The sequence below is a fragment of the Vombatus ursinus genome, unplaced genomic scaffold (genome assembly GCF_900497805.2).
Source record: "Vombatus ursinus unplaced genomic scaffold, bare-nosed wombat genome assembly UNPS02014794.1, whole genome shotgun sequence".
NCBI lineage: Eukaryota > Metazoa > Chordata > Mammalia > Diprotodontia > Vombatidae > Vombatus > Vombatus ursinus.
In genome coordinates, this window is record NW_020954572.1 from 20889121 (window position 1) to 20904505 (window position 15385).

General features: G+C 39.8%; 1 protein-coding gene across 1 annotated transcript; it reads left to right on the forward strand.

Moving 5' to 3' along the window:
- The first annotated feature begins 41 nt into the window (after nt 1-41).
- OIP5 (Opa interacting protein 5) lies at nt 42-14994 on the forward strand. Its single transcript, XM_027870047.1, has 5 exons — nt 42-486; nt 2847-2913; nt 5722-5844; nt 10434-10515; nt 14253-14994. The coding sequence occupies exons 1-5, from the start codon at nt 51-53 to the stop codon at nt 14349-14351; spliced, it is 807 nt and encodes a 268-aa protein (XP_027725848.1). The 5' UTR covers nt 42-50; the 3' UTR covers nt 14352-14994.
- The last annotated feature ends 391 nt before the right edge of the window (nt 14995-15385 follow it).

Genomic DNA, 15385 nt, shown 5'->3' on the forward strand with positions numbered 1-15385 from the left:
CTCAGGCCCGAGAGTCGGGGCCGCCGGGGTTGCTTGAGCCGAGTCTGGCCATGAAGAGGACTTCGCGTCGGAAGCGGGGTCCGCGCGCCGGGGCCGAGGCGGAGGAGGAGGAGGAGGAAGAGGAAGCGGCGGCTGCGGCGGCGGCGCCCCGGAGGTCCGGGAAGAAGACTAGCTCGAAGCCGCTCAGTGAAATCTTCCAGGAGTTGGAGGCACAGGCCTCCAAAGACAGCCGCCGTTCCGAGGAGCCGCCGGCGGGCAAGGAGGCCTCTTCCGCCTTCGCGGAGTGGGACGCGAAGGCGGCCAAGAGGTCCTGCCCGCTGGGTGCCAGCGGGCTCCGCGGAGGCGAGGCCGCGCCGGAGCCCGAGGCCTCGGGGCCTTTGGAGAACTTCGTCGTGTTCCACTGCCTGGACTGCTTCGCCGTGCTCGGCGACTCTGTGCATCTGTGCGGGGAGGAGACGCGCCTGCTGAGCATCCTTGTCCTCAGCCGTGAGTGGGGCGCGGGCCCCTCCCCCTTCCCCCCCGCGGAGGGAGGAAAGGAGGAAGGAATGAATGAATACACGCCTGCATGCATGTGTGAATGAGTGAGTGAGTGAATGAATGAATGAGCGCCACCTTCTATGAGCCCGGCACTGCGCTGGGAGGCGCAGCTACCGAAGGGAGACAGGACTGGGTCTAGCACAGTGCCTCACACACAGTAGGCGCTTAATAAATGTTTAACGAATTGAAAACAACTACATATAAGGGGAAGCCTTGGCTCTGGGGAAGGGGGTTTTGGTCTGGGGAGTCACAGGCATAGCGATTTCCCGGGAGATGACTGATTGGGATGTGAACTCTGGGTCTGGGGCCAGCAGATATAGTGAGTTAATTTTTAAAAAAATGGCATTTATATAGAGCTTTAAGGTTCGCAAAGCACTTTACATAAGTTATCTCATTTTGCTCCTTTTAACAGCCCTGTGAAATCAGTGCTGATTAAGTTTGTCAACTTAAGCCTCAGAAGTGTTAACAGTCTCTGGGAATCCCAGGTGGAAAATTAATTCACTTTGAGGTAGACCTATACTTCGCACCGTAGAAAGAATGCCGGATTAGTCCGAGGTTCCTATTTCAGATTCTCTACCTCTGTCACTTTCTACTTACCTGACCTTGGACAAGTCACTTTTGGGGCTTCAGTTTCTTCATTTGTAAAATGAAGGGTTTAAATTTCTTTCTAGCTCAGTCCACAGCTGTTTACATGCTGTCTGCCCTTCAAGCAGACTACGAAGAACTCTGGGTTGTGGACCTCTAGCTGTTCAATCCTCACCCATACTAATTAGTGGGGAAAGGAAGAAACAGTAACAATAGTCTAGGGAGTTAGGTACTTTGTCTTCCCCAAACTAGACAGTCAATCATCCAGTATTTATTAAACACCTGTCATGTGCCAGGCACTCTGCTAAGCAATGGGTAATACAAAGAAAAAGTAAAATAAATCTAGGATGCTTTCAAAATCTGACATTCATATCCAATGGTGTGAAGCTTATAAGCTTATACACACATGCATATATGTATATGTATACACACACACACACATACATACATACAGAGAGAGAATTATCTCTGCTGAGAATACTTCTCTCTCCTGCTTTTCTTTAACCTTTCTGACTGTTCCTCACTCTCCTTTCTAGACCCATCTCTGGCCTACCACATGTGAGTATCCTCCAAGGTTCAGTGTTATGCTCTGTTCTCTTAACCTCTTTATACTCTATTCTTTGATGATCACTTTCCATTTGTTTAATTATTATCTGTACATATGTGACTCCCAGATGTACATATCTACCCCTGCTTCCCTGGAGTTAATAGTCACGCAAAGCCTAGCCAGCTGCCTGCTGGACATCACCTAGATGTCACCTGGTATCTCAAACCTAATGTGTTCAAAATGGAACTGATTACTTCCCACTCTTCATCAATCCTTTCTTTGAAATTTCCCCATTTACTTTGAGATTTGTACTAGAATTGTAAAGTATGATTAACCTAGGATTTGTTCTTGACTCTTTGTTCCTGTTTCTCTCTCCCTGCCCCCACATCTGATGAACCAAGTCATCTTACAACCTCTTTGCCATCTCTCCAGTTCTCTCCTTTCCCACAGCTGACATCCTAGTTCCAGGCCTTTTTCCATGCATTCCTCCTATTTCAAAAGTGTCCTAGTAGTTTCCTTCTAGACTCTCCTGCTTCAACATGTCCTCCACAGAGCTGCCAAAAGTTTTCCTCAGACACAGGCCTGACTTTCCCCTGCTCAGAAACTTTTATTGACTTTATATTGTCTCTAGGATAAAATACAAAATCTTCAGCCTTTTCATTTCCCTTTCCATGATCTGGTTCCAAGCTACCTTTCCAGACATATTTCTTTACATTCCAACCAAAGTGAAGATTCCCCAAATATTTCACTTTCCATTTCTGCACCTTCACATAGGACTTTCCTCATGCCTGAAATATAGGCAGCCCTTAGCTTGGTCTGCACAGAGCCTTTAACTTCCAAGTTCAGTTTGGGACTCATCTTCTCTTAGTCTTTACTTGATAACCACAATTAGTGTTCTTTCCCTTCTCAAGTTATCTTGTGTTTAACTTATCTGTGTGCACATCTTGTATTTTTCCATTAGAATGCATGCCCCTTGAGGACAGAGGTTTTTTTTTTTTTGGCCTTTGTATCTCCAGGCATAGTATACCTTACTTTACATGTAGTGGGAGCTTTTTAATTGTCTCTTGTTTTGTTGAGAAAGGTGAAGGAGGAATGAATCAGGCCAGAAGATACTAGATGGAGAAATCTAATTAATACTAGCAGAGAGTCAGAAACTTATTAGTGTTTTTCTCCCTAGGGATCACACATAATGTCATTTTGGATAAGTCCTTACTGGTTGGCATTGAAGGTGCTCTCCTGGGCAGGTAGGTACTAATTGTTTGAAATGTGTCTGTGGTTTCTGATTTGATAAAATTATAATGAGAGATATTTAAATGTGCTAGAATAAAAGAGTTTATTTTCTTCCATTTATTTTTCCATTTTATATGACCTTTCTACTATTTTATACTCCTTTCTTTTCCACCTCTTCCCCCCTCCTTTTTTTTTTTTTTTTTTTTTAAACTTTGCCTGTGAGGAGCTGTCTGGAAAGGGATACTCTATGCAAATCAGCAACTTATCTGTAACTAGTAGTCAAATTTGTCAATGCTGTGAAGCTTGGAGCAGTTACTAATGTATTGAATGACAGATTCAGGATTCATCACATTAGACTGATAGGCCAAAATGAATAAGGTGAAATGTAATGGAGGTAAATGTAAAGTTTTACAGTTGAGAAACAAAAATTAACCTCAAAGGAGGTATGACTAGACAACATCTTTTTGGTGCCTTAAGAGAAGCCTTGTATCTAGAACACAGGTGGTCAGGCTGCCTTCCAGTCCTTACATTTTTAGGAAGGATATTAAATAAGCTGGAGTATATCCAGAGGAGGGTGAAAAGGACAGAGACTATGCCATGTGGTGTTAGCCTAATGAACAAAAGACTTAGGGTTTCATGAAGGCCGTTGTTAGGGACTTATAAGCTGTTATGTGAAAGGATTAGACTTGCTGAGGAAGAAGTAGAAACAGTAGATAGAAATTGCAGAGAGGCCGATTTAAGTAAGATATAAGAAACAATTTCCCAACAATTAAAGCTGTCCACACTTGCCTCAGAACCTGGTGATTTTCCCTTTCTTAGAAATCTTCAAGCCAAAAGGCTGGACAGCTGACCACTTGTCAGCTATTGGGTGGAGTAGGATTCTAAACTTGAGCAGAGAAACTGTTTGATTTTTGTTTTTGTACCTCCAGCACACAGTAAACCTTCAGTAAATGCTTGTTGAATTGGTTTCTGAGATCCTGTCCATTTGTGTTAAGCCCACTTGGGCTGGATGTATGAAGGGAAGCAGGGTGAAATATTACTTGAAAGTTGAATTAGAGCCAGATTATATTGCATCTTGAATGCAACTGGCTTATATTATTATCAGTGCATTCAAATAAAGTTGATTTTCACTGTAATTGTCAATATTCTAATCAAGTTCTGCCACAGAGAGACCATTGGCTGTACCAGGAGATATTTGGTTTTATTTTTTTCTCCTTCAATTAGTTAGTAATTGACATGATGATGGCAAGTTTATAGTATAATATTTGTGATCTTAAGTATTTTATGTATTTGATACTACAATATAATTTCTTATCTTTTCAATGATAATTTTAAAAATTTGAAACGCAGCTATGATTGATGTTTGCAGTCAGTATCCACAATTTTTTTTTTGAGAGGTGAGACAGTTGGGGTTAAGTGACTTGCCCAGAGTCACACAGCTAGCAAGTGTCAAGTGCACAATTTTTTTTTTTTTACCATTAGGTTAGATTACCTATGGATTTAGTTATTTTTATGCTGCTTATTCTTAAACCTACTTATTTAGTCATAACCTTTCTCTGGACCTCCAGTTTAACATCTCTAATGGGCAGCTGTTGGGTATCTTGGAGTGGATGTCCAGTAGCTATCTTAAAACTCAACATGTTTAAAACTGATTTCATCTTTTCCCCTAAATCCTCCCCACTTTTGAACTTCCCTATTAATGTTGATGGTACCACTAACGCCTTAGTCACTCAGGCTCCCAACCTAGGTGTCATCCTTAGCTTCTCACTTACTCTCACCCTCGCATATCATTGATTTTGCCTTTCTAATGTCTTCTAATAGTTCCCCTTCTCTCATCTGACACTTCCTGGTACAGGCCCTCATCACCTCTTCCAGTTGGGCCCTTTGCCTCAAGTCTTTCCCCACTCCAGTCTATCCTCCATTCAGCTATCAAATTGATCTTCCTAAAGTACAGGTCTAACCGTGTTAACCATCCTATTCACTCAACTCCGGCGGCTTCCTATCACCATCAGGATCAAATATAAATCCTTTGGCATTCAAAGCCTTGAATAACCTGGTCCCCTCCTAAATTGTCAGACTTCTACCACCTCACATCTCATTCACAACCCTCCCAATTTGTGACATACAGTGTTGCTGGCTGTTCCTCACAAAAGATACTCCATCTCTGGATTAGTCCCACATGCCTGGGGTTATTTCTGTTCTACTCTCTGCCGATTGACTTCCCTGGCTTTCTTCAAGCCCCAGCTAAAATTCTACCTTTTACTGGAAGCCTTTCCTGATCCCTCTTAATGTTAGTGACTCTCCTCTGTTGATTACCTCCAATTCGTCCTGTATTTTGTTTTACGGGATGAAGTGTTTGCTGCATATACCTCCCTCATTAGAATGTGAGCTCCTAGAGGGTAGGGATTGTCTTTGCCTCTCTTTGTATCCTTAACACTCAACATAGTGTCTGGCATATAGTAAGTGCTTATTAAATGCTTAGTGACTGGCTGGATTTTTATGGCAATGAATGAATGAAAAAAGCACCCAAAAACAAAGACAGTCCTTGCTCTCAGGAGTTTATATCTGAGTGAGTGAGAGAACAAATCTTGGGCAGTGGTGGCCAGGGGAGAGAGATTTTTGATTTGGAAAATTATGAGGATGATGAGTAGACCCTTAGGGGAGTTGATTGACACACTCTTTTCGGGAGCAATGACAAAGGTGATTTGATTATGGTTCTAGAAGTGGATGATAGAGGGGGACAGTGGAAACTGGGTAGCTTCCTGAGACTGACTAACTTTTGTGTTACGGTTTTCCTGATTATCTTTCTGGTTGTTTTTCAGTACCTACAACCCTTTATTCTGCCATTCTTGTGGGCTTTCTGTAGGCTTCAGACTTTATTCTACATATGCAACACTTTCTGACTTGAAGGGTCTCTTCTGCCTTTTTAAGAACAGCATTGTGTGGTAAGTAGACTTTAATTTTTATTAAATAAATGAGAATGTTCAGAGAATCAGGGTGCTTTGTTGTAGGGAGTATATTAAACAGGGCCTCTTACTTACTCTTACAGGCTGTGTGACCCTGGGCAAGTCACTTAACCTCACCAAAAAACAAAACAAAACAAAAAAAACCTAAACAAAACAGGGCATGTGATGGTTAGTATGCCAAATAGTACTGAATACAGCTATTCTTTTAGTAAGGAAATCTTGGGATGTTTAAACAGAATAATTTCTAAATATTTTCCTTGACGGATATCCTCAGAAGAGATCTCTTGTTTTTAATAGTGCAAGAAAATGAGATAACATGTGCAATGCCTTATAAACCTTAAAGTACTACATAAGTGCTTGCTTTTATTATTATTAAAGACACCATTTCATTTTTTCTATATAATTAACTCCTATTTGAGCAAATTAGCTAGGTTCTAAAGTACCAAGTTTCACCGCATAATCGTCAAAGATTTTATGACAAATCTGTTCCAAAAAAGTGGGGTGTGACCATTATGTGAAGCTTTAAAAAGTTGTGCCAGTATTACTTAAAAATCATTTATTACTAAACTGTCTTCGGTGCAAGATGAGGATGCACAGAATACTCGTGAATATATGTTAAAATTGAATACTGACAATGCGGGTGGGCTGAGAATTCTAGGCTTTTGATGTGCGAGAGAGAAGTGTGTATCCATATGCCACTGGTGAATACATTGCTGCTCTGTTTACCTTTTAAGTGGTGTGACAAACAGAATTATACCATCCACCATGTGACAATTATGCAATGAAAGGGTATAAACCAATTTTTGGATTGAGGAAAAAACCCCACAGTGTGTGACAATTATGGAATAAAATTGGTATGGAATGGGGAGAAAATTCTAGCTTTATTTTGCTCAGTCCATTCTTTAGTGACATCTTGTTTTGTATCCAGTAAAAAAGAAAACACAAGATTTCTATAGTTTTTTTCCATCGGGGGCTCAAGATAATAAAATCTGGTGGTGTTACAGTCTGGAAACTTGATTAGCAGTTTCTAGTTTCTGCCATTATGAAATTTCTATTTAGAATTAAATGAAGCATTTAAAGAGTACTGGGATTGAGAGTCAGGAAAACTAGATTCTAATCTTGGCCCTTCTCCTAACTATAGGGGTATGACCTTTGGCAGGTCATTCTGTGGACCTCTGTAGTTTCTGTATCTATAAACTGACGGGGTTGGGTCAGATGGGCTTTTTAAAAAGCCTCTTGCACCTCTTAAATCCTCTGTGTCTCCTCTCTAGAAAACAGAAAATCAAGTGTGGTCTAATAGTATTAGAATTGACTTTTTTCTTTAAAGTTTGGAAAGCACTTTTCTCACAACCTTTTGAGGTAGGTAGTACAAGTGTTATTGTTGTCATTTTACAGATGAGGAAACAGACTGAATGGTTAGATGATTTGCCCCAGTCCCAAAATCAGAGTCTGAAGCAGGATCTAAATCCACATCTCTTGATTCCAAGTCCAGAATCAACTGCACCATGTTGCCTCTCGTAGAATATGTTCAATGCCAATAATGTGACTGATTTTCATAAAACTGAGTAGCTCCTCAGATCACTGTAGAAGCTGTCAAAATGCAGTAGGCAAGGTGTGGTGGAACATGACTGTAATATCTGCTCCTGAGGGTGCCTGATCTGGAGTTCTGAGTGTAGTCCTTTACAGGAGGGCTAATAATGGTTGAGTATCTAAACTCACCATCGATATAATGAACCTCCAGGAGCAGGAGACCAACAGGCTGCCCAAGGAGGGGTGAACCAATGCTGGTCAGAAACAGCAGGTCAGAATTTCATCCCAATCTGAGTGAGATGGAGAGACCCTGTCAAAAAAAAAAATATGGGCAGTAGCAACATGAGGGGAAAAAAATTAAAAACCAACCCTTCTCCACTCACCTCCCCCAACAACCATCATAAAAAAAAACCAAATGAGAGTACATTTTCACATTTCTACCAGCCTTTATGTAGAGGATTCATGGTACGCTGTAATCCAGTCAATTTATGATTGTGCCTTAGGGCTTACTTTCTTACATCTAGTGCCCTTACTGGATAGGGTTGGGGTTGGCTACAGAGTAGTTATTAAGCAATAATAATAATATTCTATTACTACTGTTTCATATTTCCCTATATAATATTTTAAATTACATCTCTTCATTAGAATAGTTTAAAGGTAATTGTAATTTCTTCTAAAACCACTAATTTAGTAGGTATGTTGTCATTAACATTGCTTCAGTTACAATTTCTAAATAGCTATTTATAATTTTTAGAGACAAGCAAAAGCTAAACTGAAGGACAAGAATTAGACAAGTTACTTTGTAAAATGAAAGAGTTATTCAAAATGTTCTGACTCTTTAGTTTTAAATCTGATAGACCCCTGAACCTGCATTTTTATGGTGCTTTTAAGGTTTACAAAACAAAAACTCTGCAGTAGGTATTACATATATAATCCTTTACATTTGAAGAAACTGAGTCTCAGGGTAAATGACTTGTCTAGGTCATATAGTAAATTGGTGTCCAGATCATGATTGAACCCAGGCCTCCTCTCAGAGACCAGTGCTCTTTTTCTACGACATGCTGCTTCTCAGTGAAGGAAAGATACTTTGTAATTTTTGTCTAAGAACATAACCCTTAGGTAAATTTACGCGTAAGTTCCTATTTTAGTGAATTGTTTGAAACTGCAAAAGCATTTTTCCATATAGTGTTATAGTGACAAGGTTTCCACTTTGGCCTACTTAAGCCATAATATACTTGAATTATGGTATTGTAGTTATTGTACCGTACAACCTAATCACCATGTTTAGCAGTGTTTCTATTGGAAATAGCTTTCAGAGATGCCAGAAATATATCTTCCTCCTAACCACTGTAGGGATTTGGGAACAAGGACACCTTCTCCCCAACTCAGTCTTAACTTATTTGGTATCAGTAGACACTACATACTTTAGGACCAGGAATACCTACATTGAGGGGAAGCTGTTAAGAGCAAGGGGAGAGAGGGGCAGCATCGTGGGAGCTGGTAGTAAGGAACAAGACTGACCATTTGCCTGGTGCCACTAATTGGGCCTGGGTTTCTTTTATTTAATTTTTTAGTGGTCGGTGCAGTCTCATTAATTTTTTTTTCTGGAATATTCAATGTTATTTTTTTTCTCTCTTTTTTTTAAAATTTATTTTTAGTTTTCAACATTCACTTCCACAAGATTTTGAGTTCCAAATTTTCTCATCTCTCCCCTCCCCCCATCCCAAGACAGTGTGGATTCTGAATATTCCTTCCCCCAATCTGCCCTCCCTTCTATCACCCCCCTCCCCCTTTCTCTTATCCTTTTCCCCTTCTATTTGCCTGTAGGGCAAGATAGATTTCTATACCCCATTGCCTGTATATCTTATTCCCAGTTGCATGTAAAAACAATTTTTAACATTTGTTTTTAAAACTTTGAGTTCCAAATTCTCTCCCTTCCTCCCTCCCCACCTATCCTCATTGAGAAGGCAAGTCAATATAGGTTATATATGTGTAGTCATGCAAAACACTTCCATAGTAGTCATGTTGTAAAATACTAACTATAATTCCCTCCATCCTGTTCTGCTCTCCCGTTTATTCTATTGTCTCCTTTGACCTTGTCCTTCCTCTAAAGTGTTTGCTTCTGATTACCCCTTCCCCCAATCTGCCCTCCCTTCTATCATCCCCACCTTCCCTCTCTTATCCCCTTTCCTCCTATTTTCCTGTAAGGTAAGATAGATTTCTGTACCCAATTGAGTGTTTATGTTATTCACTCCTTAAGCCAAATCTGATGAGGTTAAGATTCACTCATTCCATCTCGCCTCCCGATTCTTCCCCTCCACTGTAAAAGCTTTTTCTTGCTTCTTTTATGTGAGCTAATTTACTCCATTCTATCTCTCCCTTTCTTTTCATCCCAGTACAATTCTCTCTCTCACCCCTTAATTTAATTTTTTATATATCATCCCTTCATATTTAACTCACCCTGTGCCCTCTGTCTATATATAATCCCTCCAGCTACCCTAATACTAAGAAAGGTCTCATGAGTTACAAATATCATGTTTCCATGTAGGAATGTAAACAGTTCAACTTTAATAAGTCTCTCATGATTACTCTTTCCTGTTTACCTTTTCTTGCTTCTCTTCAGTCTTGTATTTGAAAGTCAGATTTTCTATTCAGCCCTGGTCTTTTCATCAAGAATGCTTGAAAGTCCTCTGTTTCATTGACTGTCCATTTTTCCCCCTGAAAGATTATACTCAGTTTCTGGGTTTCTTTTCTTTAGAAGATCCTGGGGATTACCCATACCTGATTCTCTTTTCACTACTGCCACATTTTTATTTCCCACTGTGTTTCACTATTCCATTATCTGTTGCATAACTGGAATTTTTGTTTATACTCACTGTGACCTCAAGTCTCTCCACCACCCTCTGTTCTCTTACTTATGCTGGTCAGTAACAATGTAGGATTTGCTCCATAGAAATTGGTTTTGTAGGCAGTGTTGTTGGAATATACTCTGTTAAGTGAAGGAAACTAATACTAATGACCTGTCTGTGTTCTTACAGCTACCTTTTAAAAACAAAATCTATAGTAAATGCATCTGAGATGGAATTTCCTACTAAGCATCTAAATGCTCAAATTTCAAAGGTAAACTTTCATTTTATTGTGTTTTCTTTTTTAAATATCCTCTTGATGATTTTCACTAATAGAAATGGATCTCAGGTGGATAGATTGGAATTTTTAAAACATTAAGTGCCAACTATTTCTCTAGGACTTCTGAGAGCTGGAGATACAAAATCAAAAATAAAACAATCATCGAACCGTTGTTCTCTCCAGGGGATACAGCATCTGCACGTACACATAAATATAAGATTCAGGGAAGGTTTCAAGTACATGGTGCTGGCCCTTGGCTTGAAGAAAACTAGGGACTCTTGGCGGCTTAGATAAGAAGTGCACTTCATGCGTAGTGGACAGTCTATCTAAAGAAATAAAAAGGTAGGAGATGGAATATTGAGTTCAAGAAGGTACTAACAAACTAGCTTGGCCAGAACATAGATTGTATGAGGGGTGGGAGGTGCGGCAGGGAGTACAATGAAATATTTGAAAAGTTAGGGCAAGTCTATTTTTGGAGAGGGCTGGGTATCAAGTTCCTGGTTGAGGAGGTTGTATTTTGTCCTAGAAGAAACTAAAGGTTTTTTTTGACAAGGGAATAATATGAACAAGACCTTTGTGTTAGAAATATTAATTTGGCAGCCTTGTGGAGGATGGATTGGAGAGGGGAAAGAATATTAGCAGGGACACGCTATTTATGCCATTTTTATGAGAGGTGATGAAAGCCTGAACTTGTGCATTGGCTATGTGGATACGGAGAAAGTGATGGATGCAAGAGATATTGTGGCAGTAGAAGAAACACTTGTCAGATGATTGACTATTGAGGGTGAGGAGTGGGGAAGAATAAAGGATGACCAGGAAGATGGTGACGTCTTCAATTTTAACAGGGAAATTTGGAGGAGGGATATATTGAGGGAAGAAAATAAGTTCCATTTTGGACATGTTGAGTTTTAGTTGCTGATGGAAAATCCAGGTGGAGCTGTTTGGTAAGCAGTTGATGATATGGGACTGGAGAGAGATTAATGCTTTATTTTATTTATATTATTTATTTTACTTTTAATTAATTTATAATGATTTATAACTTCGGGAATTATTTGCATAGAGATGATCCTTGAACTCAGGGGAGCAGATCACTAGGAAGAGATCAGGGCTCCATACAGAGTTATGGAAGGCATTCCGACTCAACAGACAAGAGATGGATGTGTAATTCATCAAAAGAGACTAAGATGGAGCAGCCAAATGCATAGAAGAACTAGGAGAGACAGTTATCACAGAAGCGAGGTAGGAAGAGTATCCAGTAAAAAGAGGTATGGTAAATAAGCATCAAAAACTGGAGAGAGGTCGAGAAGATTGAGGCTGGGAAAGGGGCATTAGTTTTAGTAATCACATGGTCGTAGGTATATAATTGAAGTGGTCAACCAAGAATGTGTTTGGGGAAAAAAAGTAAGACTGTAGCAGGAGCCTGTAGAACAGGGGAGGGGTGCAGGGACTTGAAGTGACAGTGAGGATAAAGAAGAGGAGTGGGCAGACAAAGAGATTGAAGGGATAGGAAGCTGTGGTCAGAGAGAAGAAAGGCAGAATTCAAGATCCTGGAGATAACCCCAGTAAAGGGTGATGATAAGATCGAAGATAAGACTTTTCCTGTGGGGGGCAGAGATGCAGAGGGAGTAATGATGTAGGTTATGGGAGGAGGGGTAAAATGGGGAGCCCGGGGCACTTTTTAGGAGACACCAGCATGTTTGCTGAAGACCTCATTGGGATGAAGAGGAAGTTGGTGAGCCAGGTCTAGACTTCTTGAGAAAGAAGGAGAATTGATATGGAAACCAGAACATGACTGCCTCAAGAATTTGGATCCCAATGGAAGCCAAAGGAACAGTTGTTTCATGATGGTGTCGGAGGGAAAGTCTGAAAGTGGCTATGAGAATAGATTTTGGCTAACTGAAAGAAATGAAATGAAATAAAAAAATAAATGGAGCCATGAGAAACCCAGAAGTATAGCCAGGGTGTTGAGGAACATGAAAGAATAAGCCTGGAGAGGCCAGCTGTTGGAGGGGAAGCCAGCCTTCTCTGAATACGGTAGAAGGAAGGAGAGGGAAAGGAGGAGATCCAAGGTGGAGGGGAGGTGAATGATGGGGAGAGGACACAATGGAAGGAAAGCTCAGAAAAGGAGGGCTGAATGGATAGGGAGGGGACTTGGGCAGACTGTGACTCTGCCTGGCAAACTCCGACCCTTGCTTCCCTTACCCATTCCGAGTTTGGGAGATGAGCCGGTTGAGGGGGAAGAAGAGACCCCTGCCCTCTGGAGTTCTGTGATGAGCAGAGTATCGTGAAGGGCAGAGGGCTAAACGCCTCCATGCCTGTGCTGAGGCAGCTGTGGAGGCAGCGGGGAATAGTAAGGACGCGGCGTTTGGGTTCTCTGGGCTGAGCTTGGATCTTTTAAGCAGGGAATTGGGCACACCTGGATGTTACCCTTCAAACTGAGCTAACACTTAGGTCGTGGTCTCCGAATTCTGAGAAGTGTAGGGCTACCTACTTAGTACCTCTGGTACCCTGGAACTCAGCATTTCTGGTAGATGGGAGTCCCACAGGGCACAAGCCCTTCCTCTGTACCCTAGCAAGATTTCGTACAGTTCTGAGAGCTCTGCAGCGGCAGATGATGACTGATGTTTGTGTCACTAGAAACTAGACCAAATACGTACTTGTTTCCTTCTCTATAGCCTCTTCTCAAGATGAGGAGCTGAATGTGGATCAGGTACTTAGCTCCCAGTCTTTGAGTCCCCAAGAGCCTCTGGCTTCCCGAGGTCCAGTGTCTCCGATGGCTGTGTCTCCACTGATAACCCATAATCCTTTATATTTGGCTTTGGAATACATTTTTGAACTTTTGTTGGAATATGGGTTCATCTGACAAGGCTAGAAATTTGTACTTCAGCAAACAGTCCAATAAAACCCCATTGTATATCCTTTTTCTTTCTATGCTTAGGAAAAAGTCTCCTTATATTTGAAATTGAAGGACCATGAGTTTATAAATTTTAAGCCCTCTATTCTGAATTCACCTCTCTGCTTATCTGGATTATACAGGCTTAAAATACATGTATCTATCTGGAAATAGGTCTTGCCTAAGTTTGGAGATTCTTTAGAACTTTTAAAAAAATTCTGTTGGCTGTTTTGGAGTTAATTTGAATTCTTTATTACCTCTGATAAATATACTAAACAATGAAACATATTAGTATTTGTGAGACATTAAGGCTTTGATGATTTTGAAAAATAGTAGTAACTAGTACTTATTAAAATAAGGGGAAAAAAATTCTAATGTCCAGTGATTGGGAAATGGTTGAATAAACTGTCGTATGTCAGTGGAATGGAATGTTGTTGCACTATTAATGACAGAATTGCATCTTACAATAAATAGGTTAAGACTTAGGAAATGATATAGAGAAAATATCCATTTGGAAGGACATAATAAAAATAAGATTGTGCAACATATATTGCTGTCTCTATTCTTTATTGCTCCTAAATTATTCCATATTAACCTGGAGATTCTGTTTAATTTTCCTTTTGCTCTTGAGTGTTTTCTGGAGGGTTTTCAATTTTATAATAAAAACAAAAACAGTGTAAACCTTGATATGGTTTCCATGATCCCAGAAATGGATCTAATATACAACTTAAGTCTTGGAAGAATATTGCCAGTGACCTAGCTTAAATGTAAAGACGCTCTTTTATCACCAGAGAGTTTAATATATGCTGAATTTTTTGGATTACTGTTTGCTTCCTAGCTGAAAGAGAAGATTATGATGATGGACTCTAACTTAACAACAATAATTGAGGACCTGAAGACGGTTATCCATGGACCATTGGATGTAGAGCTAGATTAACATTTGAATCAGAAACAAACCTTTAAGAGTAGGTTTATCTTGTACTGTGATCTCAGGAAGTATCTAATGATGTCTGTGTACCCTCTCTAGACTTTGGTTGATTTCTGACTGGCAAATTCCTACCCCTAAGTTTTCCTTCTCTTCTGGTTAACCAGATGTATTGATAAATTGCAACTGGAAAGTAAAAGGAGGTAAGGAGAAAGCTTTGAAAAACCAGGAATGTACATCAAGATTCAAGTTTCATAAAGTAATTCGTTTTTAAGAACATTTTTTACCAAGTAAGCTTATTGAGACTTTCCTTCAATGTTGACCATTTTGTGGTGCTTCAGAATTCAGTTATGTTAAAAAAAAGTTTTTTTTCAGCTTGTCAGTGTCAATATAGTACCTTTTAAAAAAAAAAGAAAATAATATTTATGACTATAAATTTAAAGGTTATTAGTAATTATGGTGGGCTGTATGTGCCTCAAACTCAAGATTGTCTTCCAAATGTGTCTCTTGTTTGAAGTATCAATTCAAAGTGAACAGGATATTAATTTCATTTTAAACCTGTACAAAGCAATTGTTTATATAAATATTGCTGAAATTTCAATACACTGTATTTTTGCAGCTTCTTGTTTGTCTTTCTTATTTTTCTTACCTATGAATCTCTACTTATTTTTTTAAATAATAAGCTATTAAAAGAACTTGGAGAAAATTGTGATGTGCTGTGTATTTATTATTACAAAGGAATTTCTAGTTTAATATTTTTGCTAGTCAATAAACATTTATTAAATACCTCATATGTGCCAGGCACTGTGCTAACTTCTGGGGTGCAAAGAATGGCAGAAATAGTTTCTGCTCTCAAGAAGCTCACAGTCTAATGTGGGAGACAACATGCAAATATACAAACAAGATGTATACAGGATAAATTGGAAATAATCAGTAGAGGAAAGGCACTAGAATTAGGAGGGATGGGGAAAGGCTTCCTATAGAGGGTGAGATCTTACCTGGAACTTGAAGGCAGAGAAGCCAAGAGGGAGAACATTCCAGGTGTG

Excerpts from the sequence above, each read along its gene's own strand:
- OIP5 (XM_027870047.1), top strand. The coding sequence starts at position 51 with ATGAAGAGGACTTCGCGTCGGAAGCGGGGTCCGCGCGCCGGGGCCGAG. Across the intron at positions 5,845-10,433 it reads TTTAAGAACAGCATTGTGTG|CTACCTTTTAAAAACAAAAT; the intron begins GTAAGTAGACTT and ends GTGTTCTTACAG. Across the intron at positions 10,516-14,252 it reads TAAATGCTCAAATTTCAAAG|CTGAAAGAGAAGATTATGAT; the intron begins GTAAACTTTCAT and ends TTTGCTTCCTAG.